A 16411-nucleotide genomic window follows, 5' to 3' on the forward strand; every position below is an offset into this window, starting at 1 on the left:
CCTCCTGTTGTCTGTTTTTCTCATGTAAACTCATGCACTCACCGTAGTGTTACGAACATTTGACAGAACCTTTATGGTGGCTTCGAGAAAGAACTGCTCCTTGTGGGATTCCACAGAAGAGCTTGAAGGTTTTGGACATGAAGACGTTGAGAATGACTCTGGCATGAAGACCAACTATGATTTTGTTATCTGGTTTTTATCACTGCTGTGGAGGACGGTGTCATGAGCCATTTGTGTAAGGATGTGTTCGAGGACGGTGTCAAATGCTTTGTCGATGTACAGTGCCACTTGAACTGTGCGGTAGGGTGTTTATGGCTGGTTGAAACCATCTTGGATGTGATGTGTGACGTGTGTTTGCAGTGTGGTGTTCGTATGATTAGGTTCAAAGTCGAGTATTGTGGGTGAGAGTGGGATATTTTGGTTAGTTATTTTGAGGATTAGTTTTTTTTTTTTTTTTTTGCTATGTTGGCAAGTTTTCAGATATTTAAGATTTTGTCATGTGTATAAGAATAATTGAAGTTGTCTGGAGGTGCTAGAGTTGCTAATGAACCGAAGTGTTTTAGGTGGAGGTCTTATATATTGTTGGGGACTGTTGCAAGGAAGTTCTTTATGACTTTGATTCAGTTGTGAGTGTCAGTAGGAGGAGATAAGGGAGAGTGAGCAGTTCTATCAGGGTGGTATTTATGTTAGTTGATCACAAATTTCTGTTGTGGATTATGGTTGCTCTGTGGCTGACTTGGGGTTGGATTTCATAAGAAAAGTTTCGTGTTCTTTGGGATCAGAGATGTCCTTTGTTTTTAGGTCAGAAGTGTCGAGTGCTTCATGTGTGTAGGGACCAGATGGGAGCTACCAGTGGTTCACATTTGGCTGGTGACTGTGTTGTTTAAAGATCTAGGAGTTGTTATGAGGTCAGTGTTCTTGGTGAGTGATTTTTATCAGAGTGTGTCTGTCTTAGGAGCTCCTGTCTGCCCCCAACAACTCCTCGCCATATCTGGCTCCCATTTGGTGCACAGACTCAAAGCCACACCTACGTCCTCTCCCGGCTACCAAGAGCACTTCGCCTTCTCCAGGTCCTCCTCATTTGATTCCAGACTCAAATCATCCTACCTTACCCACTCTGTTGCACGTCATATCCTTACTTTTTCTCTCATTAACATGTCTTTTCCCTTTAAGTCAGTCCTTTAAACTTGGTCACCCCTCTTTAAGTTTTCTTCCTAGAGTCTGCCATGAATAGTCGCATTGTCTGCCAGCAGCATCCCACGTCCATCCCCTCTCCACTTTCTTCATCCTGCAGACCTGCTCCTTACTACTCCAAGACCTTCGCATTTACCGTCCTCAACACCCCGTCCACGAGCAGACTAAACTGCAGATCTGCCACCTGTTGTCTGGTCCATTATCTGTTAGCCTGGTCCAGATCCTGATAGTAGGCTTGTAGTTTGTTGAACAGGCCAACATCTGCTGCCATGTACAGTCACGCTCTGATGTCACTTCGCAAATCCCCATCACTGATTGTGCTTCCCTCTATCGGTGAGGCGAGGAATGAGTACAATTTCCTCATAACCAAGGAATTACTGAATTAAATAATCTATAATTATATACGTTTGAGATAAGATTTATTCATAGGATTTAGCGTGAACTGATGTAGAATGTATGACGTTAATCAAAACTGTTTTATGATGTTGAAAGTATATGCAAAACATGAGGAGAAACCTGTAAATATGATCTTAGTCGTATTCGGCAAGCGACAATATGTAGCTATCAAACATGCCTTATCTGTTGCCACTAGTAAGTGTATTTTCCATAATCAATGTTATTGCTAAGAGTGATCCCTCGATTATACAGTAGAAGAGAGAACGGAAAAACTGCTCATATAACGACTGTCTGACGATTATTACCTAGTTATGATCCATTTCAGTTCCGTGGCAGGACTCAGGCCCGTTGTTTCCACTGTGTCTCACTGTAAATCCCCGTAAATTTGTTATTATTCATCAGGAGATGAAAATAAAAAAGGATATTCTAATACTACGCCACTGTTCCCCACTTTATCCTGGTGCGAGGGAAGTCTTGATGGGTTTGTGGTGGCAGCACACAGCCCACACTAGTCGCCCAGCTCCCACAATGTATAGTCTACACCTCCGAGACCCGAACACGCTGGTACAGCGAGCCACACAGTGTCCTCCCAGTGCATCTATTCTGCCCGAGTGTGTGTGAGTATTGCAAGCGCAGCCCATGTATTCATACATCCATAACATTTCCTTCGCAACTTTTTAACTGTATGTCATTCAGAGGGCGATGGTTCACTTGTGCACTAGGTCAGGTTAATGGTGGTTTAGGTTCGAGACAAACTGGTCCTAAGATACGTAGGGTCAGAAACAATGTGCTGGCTCACGAGCCTTACATCCTCTCTTTCTCGTGTCAGTGTTGTTGTCTATTAGTATTTCGTACGTGTTTAGTGAACTGTATACCAGCATTTCCTCTCTCTCTCTCTCTCTCTCTCTCTCTCTCTCTCTCTCTCTCTCTCTCTCTCACGCACACTTTACCTCCCTACCTCGCTTCCTCTACCTGATCACTTACACTCTCGATCCCTCCTCACATTGAATTACGTTCCCTCATTCCTCCCTCCTTCCTATTCACTTTACCAACCCTCCTTCCCTCACTCTCCTTCTCCGTTCTTACTTTCATTCAATCTCTCCCTCATTACTGAGTGACACACTCCTACTTTTCCTCCCATTCTCCACCTGCTCTTCCCGCCTCCCTTTTGCTCTACGTTCCACACACACATCCTCGGTGAACGACCGACTGACCATTTCCCAGTCTTGCTCCCGCACATTCGCAGCCTTTGCCCTCCACGCTCAACGCCTTAGATAATGTCATTTTGGTCAACGTTTTTAACGTATGAAATGCTTTCGTTCAGCATTTGACTTAAATTGACTATTTTTTCTCCCCCAGGAATAAAGTTAATGGTCGTCACAGAGCTGCGCCATTATCGTACACTGCAGCACTGTTATCATACGCACTTGTATACCCAACCTTCTGTTGTTTATCAGATATCTATGAACAAATTACTACATGTACCAATAGGAAACTCTGTCTCTGGTGGACATTAGTTTGGCTTCTCGCTGATAGGTAGGACCACAATCTGTGATGGAAGCGTACAATGATACTACGCCTAGCTTTTAAAAGCGTCACATGTTGTTTGATCCATCGCCTGATGCCAGGTACATACACTGCCCCGTGCATCAACCAGCCGCTCATACACACTGTAGAGGCAACATCTCTCAGCTTCGTTTTGATCACACTGGTCCGTGAAGATAGCATGAAGGTGAAAATCGCACTTCAGTAGGAGTTCATACACTTTTATTTAACGTGCAGTTTTTTCTATACATGTGGCACGACATGTTTCGTTTCGGTTGATTTCTTTTCTTATCTTGCCATTACTTATTACTTTCGCCACTTTTCTCTGGTAAAATTCTGTGGTTCACTTTGTCAAATGCCTTTGCAAGTATCGAGAAAAGGTGTTCCAAGCTCTTTTTCACGCACTAAGTTTTCAGTTTATGTGATTGTAGTGAAATGATGGTAGGATTTTCATACTTTTTTTTTTTTTAAAGTGCAGATCCTTTGTTGGCCTTAAGAAAGATGGGCTGGAATTCCATCCAGTCATAGAGGTTTTTCTCTTAAAGTCATCAGTTCCTTTGCTTATATCACTTTCCAGTTTCTCAGTATCTATGACTGCATTATGATCACGTTAATGAACAGTTCATTTGTTAATTTTTTTCTGATATTTTGAGCTGAATTCTGCTTTTTATTGTTTGCTTAATGGATTAATTCGCACAATATCTTGTTCTCATATTGTACACAATATTGATCAAGTGGACAGACTCAGTAGTGTTCAGCTTGATCATAGATTAAGTTTATGAGTTTTGAATTTGTGTCATTTTACTCACCAAAGTCCCTGTTGATGATTACTGGAGGTTTTTTTTTTTTGGGCAAAATGGCTTGACTAACATACTCTACCATTGCCTACAAGTGCAATTTTAGTTATTTAGAGCATGTGAAAAAGATTGTAAGTTTTAATTCACTGGAGTAATGTTCAGCTTATCACATACAGTAACTCGGTAATGATACAAATATTGTTGATTCGTCTCTAATCAAACATGGTAAAGATGTTAATATGAATCAATGTGTGTGTGTGTGTGTGTGTGTTGGAGGCTCCAGTCACGGACAAAAGTCCACATCAAGTCCGGACCTTAATTGAAGTATAGAGAAGATTATGAGGGAAAAAGTAGAGACAAGGGAAAGTATTCACGAATTTTGAAAGTTAAAAACCTGTCTTTTAAAACATGCCAGGTCATGGTTATTGGGAAAAACATGAGAAGGTATAGATTTCCAAAGCTTCGAGATGTAGGGAAAGAAACAGTTATCAAAACGGCCCACCCTTGACTTGCCAACTGCCAAGCAGTAATCATGTGACGCAGCAGCTGGATATCTTATGTCCAGAATATCTTCTTTCAAGTGTGAGTCACTGAATTTGACGGCTAACTCAGCATTTATCAGCTTCTTCGTGATGTTCCCAGCTTGATAGAGTGCCTGTAAGTTGGCCAAAGCTCATAGGAAGAGTAGAACCCAATTCGGGTGGAATTCAATGGTGTAATTCTTCCGAGGTGACTCGTATTACATTCTCAACTATGAGGAAACTACAACAACGTCAAGGACTGAAGAGAGAGAGATACTTGACCAGTGAGAGATGATCGCGGCAGGCAAGTCTCTGGTTTCTGGGTAAGAGAAGGTCTTAATTTCCAGGATATACACTGGAAGATGGCCGATTCAGACAACACATAAGGGGAATGAATGGTATCTGCAACAGAGAATTGCATAGAGGTGTTTGTCAATCATATAGCTCCAAAGATATGGTGAAGGGAGCAATTAGGATGGAACATGGAGCAGTAAAACACACGATCCCTTGTGATGGTGAAGCTCTGATGATGGTAGACTTCAGTTATTATTTCACTTAGAACAACGTCACTCTATAACTCTACCTACATTGTGGAGGACTGGCTATGGCATAGATACCCCTTCAACATCCAGGACTGACTCATTACACTTCTGCGAATGATACTGCTCTTCATGTGGCAGCTTTAAAGCGACAGTGAAAGGGAAAGCTGGCAGACGCAGCCACTGTGATATCTCAGATCTCGGCCTAGCTACTTGCTATTAGCCTAAATGACATTCAGTAGGGTGAATAGAGGGTTCCAAGTATTGGAGGAGGAGGGAGGGGTGGCTGCTATCATCTGACTAGGCTTTGTTTGACAAAAGCCATACACTTAAAGTTCCAGGAACACGTTTGTGCAAAGTTACAGCTGTGAAAATGACATCAATTTTAGATGCACAAGCCAGACTAATTCATGGTCGGTTCTGGAACCAGTCAGGCAAACTTAAGTACTTTGCTGGGTACGATAAATAACAAATTATCTCGCCCCCTCCACAGTGGACCAACTTTCTTTTGAAATTGCTTACCTCTCACCAATCTGGTATATTCATCATATGATGGAGCAGCATGAATTATACGACCCTACTACAATGAATCTATGACTCATCTTAATCTGGCCGATCATAACATTATCATTAAGAGACTTGGCTCGCCTCGTAGACCACTCTAAGCCTAATTGTAAATACTGGAGAGCAACTTTTCACATACAGAAGCTAGGCTATCGTGCCAGAAGCAACACATACTCTAGCGTATCGTATCTCCAAGAGCAATTGTTCCAGTATTACAAAATTATACCTATTCCCCTCCATTTGTGGATCATCTTTATGTTGATGTAGTCGTATTGCACACTACAGGTTTCCAGTGACTGTACTCTGTTAGCACTATGGAAAGGTATCAGGCATGATGGCTTGAAAAATATGGTCATTCTGCTCCTTTCTCTTTGATTTTCTATAGACTTAGTCAATGCGTTCTTATGTGAGTGGAGGTAGATGAATGATATTCAAAATACACCGTCCATTTGTCTCAAGGAAGATAACATAATCAATGACTCAGGTCTTCAGACTTTGATGTATTTCTTTATCTCCCAGAGAACATACTTGACACTTATTTCTAAGAAAAGAAACGAAGAATCATTTCTGTACTGGACTGTACTTTAAGCTTTCGTTTTCTGTCTGACTTCTGCCATCTCAAGTGTGGGGAAATATAATCAGGACGTTTTCTTAGAACGTGTTTCGTCGCCTCGACCAGAACACTGGTACCCATGGCATCAATGATTTAAGTCCACTTCCCAACACTTCACCAAGTCTTCCATGAATGATCAGTCTACATTCTCCTGCTACTGGAAGTGGCGCAGCACTGGGCTGCAGGAGAATTTAGAAAGAGGTCATGGGTCACACCAAGACTTTCATAGACAACTGTCCCGGGGTAATCGTATACATGTACTCTATTTTTTTAATCATACTTAGTCGCTGTCTCCCGGGTTAGCGAGGTAGCGCAAGGAAACAGACGAAAGAATGGCCCAGCCCACCCACATACACGTACATATACATAAACGCCCACACACGCATATATACATACATATACATGCATAGCCATACACATATATACACAGGCACATATTCATACTTGTTGATTTCATCCATTCTCGTCGCCACCCCGCCACTCATGAAATGGCACCCCCCTCCTCCCGCGCGTGCGCGAGGTAGCCCTAGGAAAAGAAAACGAAGGCCACGTTCGCTCACACTCAGCCTCTAGCTGTCATGTGTAATGCACCGAAACCACGGCTCCTTTTCCACATCCAGGCCCCACAAAACTTTCCATGGTTTACCCCAGACGCTCCATATGCCCTGTTTCAATCCACTGACAGCACGTCAACCCGGGTATACCACATCGTTCCAATTCACTTTATTCTTTGCATGTCTTTCACCCTCCTGTATGTTCAGGCCCCGATTGCTCAAAATCTGTTTCACTCCGTCCTTCCTCCTCCAATTTGGTCTCCCACTTCTCCTCATTCTTTACATCAGGTATATATGTTTCTATTCCTTTCGATCATGCCATCTAATAATGTTTACATACAATTATTTTCCACTTCCACAGTAAAGATAATAGAAGGTACTAAATTTTTTAAGTGAAGGAAATGTTTGGAAATTTTAGCTTGTTGGCCAAACACGAAGAACATGTTCCTTAGGGCATTACGTATATGCAGTCTGGAATTTATCGATAATGACTTTGAGAAGATATTTTCTATTGGTTCCACGTTAAAGTATCCTAGATCTTTCATTGACAAATCCCTTAAGGTGGCAAAGACATCGTTTTCTAGGGTTAAATCGAAACCTCCCCTTAATACCAAGAATCTTTTAGTTCTCCTTTTTAGTGATAAACATACATCACTTTCCAAATTGCTTGAATTGTTGATGTAAATGTAGCCTTCAGTAATAAAAATGCTATAAAGAATATCTTAGTCAAAAACTCGCCAGAAAATTCTGCAGGCTGTGTATACAGAATACCTTGTAAAAGCTATAATATGTTCATGTTGAGCTGACTGGTAAGGATCTTTATGTTAGACTTAAGCACCATAAATATAGTATAAGAACATGACAATAATCAAATGCTTTGTTTAATCAGATTGAAAATTTTGATTATTTTATTGACCGGAAGTAACGCTAATTCAGTCATCAAATGTAATTCCTTTACTATGAGAAACGTCATTGAATTTTCTATTATTGAATACGCAAAGAACTGCAACATTATCTTGAGTGAAGGTCTATCCGGATTGGATAGCTTTGTCGTAGGCAAAATTTTTAACCAGTTCCCTTTCCTCCCCACATAACAGGAATTTTATGTCGTGCATAATGCCAGACCCGATCACCACCGTCCGATAACGCTTGTTTACTAATGGCATCTTGGCTACGTTTCTTCCTTCTGTATCAATTGACTGTTCTACGCCTTCTATCTCGCTTTTATCTCCCCTCACAGTGTGATCATGACACGAAAGTGCACTTGCTAACTTATTTTGATTCATTTTCCTGAGCCTTTGAGGGAATGTCCTCACTTGGCCCCCTTCTCTGCTCCTTTTGGAAAATTAAAAAGAGAGAGGAGGATTTCCAGCCCCCCGCTCCCTCCCCTATCCCCAGGGATATATATATATTTTCCAAAAGAAGGAACAGAGAAGAGGTCCAGGTGAGGATATTCCCTCAAAGGCCCAGTCCTCTGTTCTTAACGCTACCTCGCTATCGCGGGAAATAGCGAATAGTATGAAAAAAAAAAAGAAAAAAAAAATATATATATATATATATATATATATATATATATATATATATATATATATAAATATATATATGGGAGAAATCATTGTAGGATGGTATACATATATGTGTTTTTCAGAAAACACATCCCATCGCCTGTGTATCTAAGATTTAAATGAAAAAGCGGACATACAGAAGATATTTATCTTGATTTCTTCACTTATTTACTTAACAGGGTCTTTTACAAGAAACTCTGAACTTAAATCCGAAAAAAAGACAAAGTTTAAACTTTATCAAGTTGGAGTAAAATGCAGGTCATCCCTCTTCTGAAATCATCAAGAAACTACTAAATGATGTAGTAATGAACTGCTTTGGGTTATTCGATGCTGGTCGAATCGCCTTTATAAAATGTTAGTAGTTTTGATAAGTTAGAAATTATCAGTCCTTCTCCACTTGTCTCAAAAAGTTTGCCGTTGGGGGTTGAGGGTGGGGGTTGAGGTGGTGGAGGGCTGGTTTCTGTATGAATAACGAATTGTATTTCTTTCGACATTTCAACTTTCGCACAGGATGAGAGAAAAATGATGTGCAACAGCTCTAGGAAAAAGATATTTTGAAGTGAAAAAAATGCCAGTGGGAAGGTCAGGCCATGAACTTAATGAAAGTTTTGAAGGTAACCAGTGCATTGTTAAGTTACTAAAATGCAGTGAATTTATCTTTTTCTCTTTGAATTTGTCTTTTTCTCTTTGCTTCTCTCTGTTAGGGGAAACATTTTATTGGTACTTTGCCAATCCGCTTGTTAGAGGCAGCAGAACACGTCACTATATCTTTGGTTTATAGATTGCTTTATTCTCAATGTTGAAATGGATGTACGTGTAAATATAGCCAAATATAAGATGGAGGGGTTGGGGGATTAACTCCGCTTCCTGAAACTTGGGTTGTGGTTCCAAAACAGAGTTTAGCTTATCCTTGGATGATATCCAGTTTCGTCTCGAATCCAGTGTGTGTTTCATTTCCTTTCTGTCAGTTTCCTCATAACTATACCCACTTCCTCCTCCTAAGGCAGATATTGTCTTCGAGTCTTCCTTTTTTTATTCTTCTCCTTCCTAACAATAGCATCATAAACCTGCTTTAGTTAAGTGTTATCACTAAAAAAAGAAAAGACCAGTGATGTCGAGGGTTTAATGAAGATGGAGCGGGTCAAAGGCCAGTGTTGTTCCTGGTGTAGTGAAGATGAGGTATTAGTGAAGGTGGCACAGTCACTGGCGTTGAGGGTGAAGTGAAAATGGCCTTCGACCTAACGTGTAATGATAATGTCAATGTCCCTTAGTGTCGAAGATCTATTGAAGATAAGAGTGTACTGACACTGGTATTTGATCTGAAACATAGAGAGAAATGCATTCGAGCTGTTACGAAGTAGAGTCAAAGGCCAGTGGTATCGAGGGTGGAGTGCAGGTGAGGACGTAGTGAAGATGGTCTGTAATGTGACTCATTATTAGAGGAGTTTAAAGCAGTACCATCGTTATGTTAAAGAGAAACCTTCTCGAAATGGGTTGTGATCACCATCGGTGTGCCGTAAGGGTCTATCCTGAGATCTTTCCATTTCGTTTATATATATGAATGACACATCAGAAGACCTTAGATTTTTAAGTGATCATATTTGTGGATAACGCCATTGTCAAAAGAAGACCAAGTCAAACTCCATAGTTGGCCTGGTACTTAACTGCTAAAGTTAAAACTGTGTAAATACATGTTATTGTAGATGGGACACTGTGAAACAAGTCCCCATTATGACAATCATCTTGATCTAAATATACTGAGTTTAGCGTTCCTGGCCGTTAGGCATTCACGGGCCGCCCAGGGTCAAGCGCATTGGTTAGAATCCTGGTTACGGCAGTCAGTCCCAGCTGTTCATCCATCCCTAGGGGTTAGTCGATAGAATATATATATATATATATATAATATATATATATATATATATATATATATATATATATATATATATATATATATATATATATATATGATGATCACAGAGTCCGTCATGATAGCATGGAGGTGAAATCGCACTTCAGTAGGAGTTCATACCTATACATCTCAACGTATATATATATATATATATATATATATATATATATATATATATATATATATATATATATATATATATATATATATATATATATTATATGCATATAATTTAGGAAAAGACAACAAAGGCCACTTTCGTTCATATTCAGTCTCTAGCTGTCATGTAATAATGCACCGAAAGCACAGCTCCCTTTCCACATCCATGCCCCACAGAACTTTCCATGCTTTACCCCAGACGCTTCACATGCCCTGGTTCAATCCATTGACAGCACGTCGACCCCGGTATACCACATCTTTCCAATTCACTCTATTCCTTGCACGCCTTTCACCCTCCTGCATGTTCAGGCCCCGATCACTCAAAATCTTTTTCACTCCATCTTTCCACCTCCGATTTGGTCTCCCACTTCTCCTCGTTCCCTCCACCTCTGACACATGTATCCTCTTGGTCAATCTTTCCTCACTCATTCTCTCCATGTGACCAAACCATTTCAACATACCCTCTTCTGCTCTCTCATCCACACTCTTTTTATTACCACACATCTCTCTTACCCTATTATTACTTGATCAAACCACCTCGCACCACATATTGTCCTCAAACATCTCATTTCCAGCACATCCACCCTCCTCCGCACAACTCTATCCATAGCCCACGCCTCGCAACAATATAACAGTACTGGAACCTCTATTTCCTCAAACATACCCATTTTTGCTCTCGACTTCCACACATTCTTCAACGCTCCCAGAACTTTCGCCCCCTCCCCCACCCTATGATTCACTTCCGCTTCCATGGTTCCATTCCCAAATCCACTCCCAGATATCTAAAACACTTCACTTCCTCCAGTTTTTCTCCATTCAAACTTACCTCCCAATCAACTTGTCCCTCAACCCTACTGTACCTAATAACCTTGCTCTTATTCACATTTACTCTCAACTTTCTTCTTTCACACACTTTACCAAACTCAGTCACCAGCTTCTGCAGTTTCTCACACGAATCAGCAACCAGCGCTGTATCATCAGTGAACAACAACTGACTCACTGCCCAAGCTCTCTCATCCACAACAGACTGCATACTTGCTCCTCTTTCCAAAACCCTTGCATTCACCTCCCTAACAACCCCATCCATACACAAATTAAACAACCATGGAGTAATCACACACCCCTGCCGCAAACCTACATTCACTGAGAACCAATCACTTTCCTCTCTTCCTACACGTACACATGCCTTACATCCTCGATAAAAACTTTTCACTGCTTCTAACAACTTGCCTCCCACACCATATATTCTTAATACCTTCCACAGAGCATCTCTATCAACTCTATCACTTCTCCAGATCCATAAATGCTATGCTACATACAAATCCATTTGCTTTTCTAAGTATTTCTCACATACATTCTTCAAAGCAAACACCTGATCCACACATCCTCTACTACTTCTGAAACCACACTGCTCTTCCCCAATCTGATGCTCTGCGCATGCCTTCACGCTCTCAATCAATACCCTCCCATATAATTTACCAGGAATACTCAACAAACTTATACCTCCGTAATTTGAGCACTCACTTTTATCCCATTTGCCTTTGTACAATGGCACTATGCAAGCATTCCGCCAATCCTCAGGCACCTCACCATGAGTCATACATACATTAAATAACCTTACCAACCAGTCAGCAATACAGTCGCCCCCTTTTTTAATAAATTCTACTGCAATATCATCCAAACCCGCTACCTTGCCTGCTTTCATCTTCCGCAAAGCTTTTACTACCTCTTCTCTGTTTACCAAATCACCCTCCCCAACCCTCTCACTTTGCACACCACCTCGACCAAAACACCCTATATCTGCCACTCTATCATCAAACACATTCAGCAAACCTTCAAAATACTCACTCCATTTCCTTCTCACATCACCACTACTTTTTATCACCTCCCCACTTGCCCCCTTCACTGAAGTTCCCATTTGTTCCCTTGTCTTACGCACTTTATTTACCTCCTTCCAGAACATCTTTATATTCTCCCTAAGATTGATGAAACTCTCTCACCCCAACACATATTTGCCCTCTTTTTCACCTCTTGCACCGTTCTCTTGACCTCCTGCCTCTTTCTTTTATACATCTCCCACTCATTTGCATTATTTCCCTGCAAAAATCGTCCAAATGCCTCTCTCTTCTCTTTCACTAATAATCTTACTTCTTCATCCCACCAATCACTACCCTTTCTAATCTGCTCACCTCCCACGCTTCTCATGCCACAAGCATCTTTTGCGCAAGCCATCACGGCGTCCCTAAATACATCCCATTCTTCCCCCACTCCCCTTACCTCCTTTGTTCTCGCCTTTTTCCATTCTGTACTCGTTCTCTCCTGGTACTTCCTCACACAAGTCTCCTTCCCAAGTTCACTTACTCTCACCACTCTTTTCACCCCAACATTCTCTCTTCTTTTCTGAAAACCTCTACAAATCTTTACCTTCGCCTCCACAAGATAATGATCAGACATCCCTCCAGTTGCACCTCTCAGCACATTTGCATCCAAAATTCTCTCTTTCGCGCGCCTATCAATTAACACGTAATCCAATAACGCTCTCTGGACATCTCTCCTACTTACATAAGTATACTTATGTATATCTCTCTTTTTAAACCAAGTATTCCCAATCACCAGTCCTTTTTCAGCACATAAATCTACAAGCTCTTCACCATTTCCATTTACAACACTGAACACCCCATGTACACCAATTATTCCCTCAACTGCCACATTACCCACCTTTGCATTCAAATCACCCATCACTATAACCCGGTCTCGTGCATCAATACTACTAACACACTCATTCAGCTGCTCCCAAAACACTTGCCTCTCATGATCTTTCTTCTCATGCCCAGGTGCATATGCACCAATAATCATCCATCTCTCTCCAACAACTTTCAGTTTTCCCCATATTAATCTAGAGTTTACTTTCTGACATTCTATATCATACTCCCACCACTCCTGTTTCAGGAGTAGTGCTACTCCTTCCCTTGCTCTTGTCCTCTCACTAACCCCTGACTTTACTCCCAAGACATTCCCAAACCACTCTTCCCCTTTACCCTTGAGCTTCGTTTCACTCGGAGCCAAAACATGCAAGTTCCTTTCCTCAAACATACTGCCTATCTCTCCTTTTTTCTCATCTTGGTTACATCCACACACATTTAGACACCCCAATCTGAGCCTTCGAGGAGGATGAGCACTCCCCGCGTGACTCCTTCTGTTTCCCCTTTTAGAAAAGTTAGAATACAAGGAGGGGAGGGTTTCCAGCCCCCCGCTCCCATCCCCTTTAGTCGCCTTCTACGACACGTGAGGAATGCGTGGGAAGTATTCTTTCTCCCCCATCCCCAGGGATTATATATATATATATATATATATATATATAAAATAAAAAGAGCGTGGTTGAGAGAGCAGAAGAGGGTGTTTTGAAGTGGTTTGGGCACATGGAGAGAATGAGTGAGGAAAGATTGACCAAGAGGATATATGTGTCGGAGGTGGAGGGAACGAGGAGAAGAGGGAGACCAAATTGGAGGTGGAAAGATGGAGTGAAAAAGATTTTGTGTGATCGGGGCCTGAACATGCAGGAGGGTGAAAGGAGGGCAAGGAATAGAGTGAATTGGAGCGATGTGGTATACCGGGGTTGACGTGCTGTCAGTGGATTGAATCAAGGCATGTGAAGCGTCTGGGGTAAACCATGGAAAGCTGTGTAGGTATGTATATTTGCGTGTGTGGACGTATGTATATACATGTGTATGGGGGGGGGGTGGGCCATTTCTTTCGTCTGTTTCCTTGCGCTACCTTGCAAACGCGGGAGACAGCGACAAAGTATAATAAAAAAAAAAAATAATAATATATATATGCATATAGCGTTATGGAATGGCTATGATTAGGGCCTCAGCTGCCCGTTCCGTTCCAGCTGATATAAGAAAAAAAAAAAAAACTGTGTGAGGAACCTGAAAGCTAGCATAGTCATTACCTAAGAATTCCACTTTAAGGGAACTGTCGAGGAGACAAACTGTGTCCTGGCTACGTTACAATAGCATTCAAGTATGTGGACAAGGAAATACTCGGCGAACTGTTCACATTAGGCCAAGAGTGGAGAGTCCCTCTCAAGTTTGGTGACTGCACTTAAAGTTGCCCAAAGAACCCGTAAAGAAAGTACAGAGGAGGTGGACCAAAATGGTATAGGAAGTTAAGAGAACTGAACTGGTGTTCCATTAGCCCCATGGGAAGGATGAACACCTGGGATTGGCTGTGACCTGACTGCCGCGACCATGATTCGAATCCATGCTGGTCTAACCCCAGGAGGGCCCATGATGGCCAGTAATGTGTGTGTGTGTGTGTGTGTGTGTGTGTGTGTGTGTGTATGGAGGTGCAGCTGACCTTATTCTGGGTGGTGGAGGCGCTGCTCCAATGGTGGTGGCCGCTTCCCACGCCGCTCCAACACGCACCAGCACCACAACTTGTGCTCATATATATCAGGCCTCTCCCTCCCTCACCTACCACATCTCTCCCTCAACAGTCAGCACCGCTGGTCACTCGCCACAGATTAGTTCTCAAATGTCTTGACTCCCTGACAGATACCTCTTGTCTCTGTCGATGCTCAGAGCTCGTCTTCAACTGCTGTAGATCCTTGCCAGTTGTCAGAGTGTCAGGTCTCGCCATGAATTGTCCTCCTGGCATATGGTCAAGCCGTCAAGGCACGTGTATCAGGGGAGGCTGTCAAGTTTCATGATTGGCTGACAAGTGTCGAGACTCGTATCTCGTTTCGAGCTCTCTGGGACAAGTTGCGTGTGACTGTTGGAGTCGGTAATGAAGTCTATGACCCCCTGCTGAAGTACAAGGGCCCGACATCAGTTGACAGTAATTCTGAGGTAATTTCTAAGCCTTGTCCAAGTTTCATGGCTCGCAAGTCAGTGCCAGAGTTCTTAGCACGCAAGTACCAGTACCCGTAGCCAAGTAGAAGGACACTTTACGGAGGTTCTGAGACTCGTTTTTTTTTTCTTTCTTATTTTTTAGTCAACTGCCACACACCTTATTCCCAGGACAGACTTCGTCGTTAGGTGTTGGTGTCTGACGGACAAATCCTGGCCTCGCGCACTAACGTGGCAAAGTTTGTGATGGAGGAAGTATATGCCGTCGTCGACAGAAGTGTTATTCATTGCAGGTAAATCCAGGGATTTACCCTTGAAAGACCAGGTTTGCAGAGAAGTGGCAGCATTCATACAGGTACTTCTTCAGATCTCGGGGCTTGGGGTCGAGTGCCAGGGTACATACTTCAGAGAACCAGGGTTCATAGTCATGGACAAGTGGCAGGTCAAGTTCAGCTTCACAAGTTACGTTTCAGAACACATAACCAAGTGTTAGAGCTCCTCGCTAAGTGCCAGGTCAAACAGTCTAGGTACCAGGCTCTTACTGAAGTTCCATATCAGTTGGCTGAGTCGCAAGGCTGGGAATCCAGCGTCATACCACTTAGTCAAGCGCCTCGGTTCGAAACCAAGTCGCAGAGGACGGAGTCGGGGACTCTGAGACGCAGGAGTCAAGTGTAAAGCTTCGAAGTCAGGACCACAGCCACGTAGTCAAGTGCAAGAGTTTGGAATCAGAGGCGCATTCACAGTACCAGAACGGGAACGCCACCGTCAGGCCACAGACTGGGAAGAAGCCTCCACGAAGGATGAATGTCAGGTGGTGGGATCTCTTCCTGCTGCTTGTGGTGGTGGTGGCGCCTCTACTGGACCAGAGTGAGTATTTCTTGGACCCCTCTTCACGTTCTTCATCACTGGGTGTTGAGAGAGGAGCTAGGGAGGTGTAACTAAGTCATAAAGTGTGTCGGGAGGAGAATGGTATAGAGATGAGAGGTCAAGTGTGCCTTGTCCAGATGGTAAGCACATGAGACAGGTGATTTGAGTGTAGAGTGGGAAGGAGCCGGCTGTTGAAAGACTGAGGCAAAGGAGGCAAACGTGGAAGATGGGTCTATTGTATCTTGATCAGATGGAGCTGGAAGTACTGGATGTTTTGTGGTCACCAGTTGTGGATGGAGACGCCACGTGTCGAGGGGAATGTGGATGGAGTCGAGTGT

The 16411-nt window shown here is 42.5% G+C and overlaps 1 protein-coding gene across 2 annotated transcripts in view; it reads left to right on the plus strand.

Annotated features, from left to right (window-relative positions):
• Nucleotides 1–1699: 1699 nt before the first annotated feature.
• LOC139746786 (uncharacterized) overlaps nucleotides 1700–16411 on the plus strand; it is a 29454-nt gene continuing 14742 nt past the window's right edge. The window contains exon 1 of one of the 2 annotated variants that reach the window (XM_071658339.1): nucleotides 1700–2207. Coding sequence is in view for 1 of the 2 variants with exons in the window: in XM_071658338.1 (XP_071514439.1) it covers nucleotides 16007–16073 (67 nt within the window). In the remaining variant the exon portion in view is untranslated. Of the gene's footprint in view, nucleotides 2208–14882; nucleotides 16074–16411 lie in introns of those variants that run through there. The other variant, XM_071658338.1, reaches the window with a different exon arrangement.

Source organism: Panulirus ornatus, chromosome 66 (genome assembly GCF_036320965.1).
Source record: "Panulirus ornatus isolate Po-2019 chromosome 66, ASM3632096v1, whole genome shotgun sequence".
Lineage (NCBI taxonomy): Eukaryota > Metazoa > Arthropoda > Malacostraca > Decapoda > Palinuridae > Panulirus > Panulirus ornatus.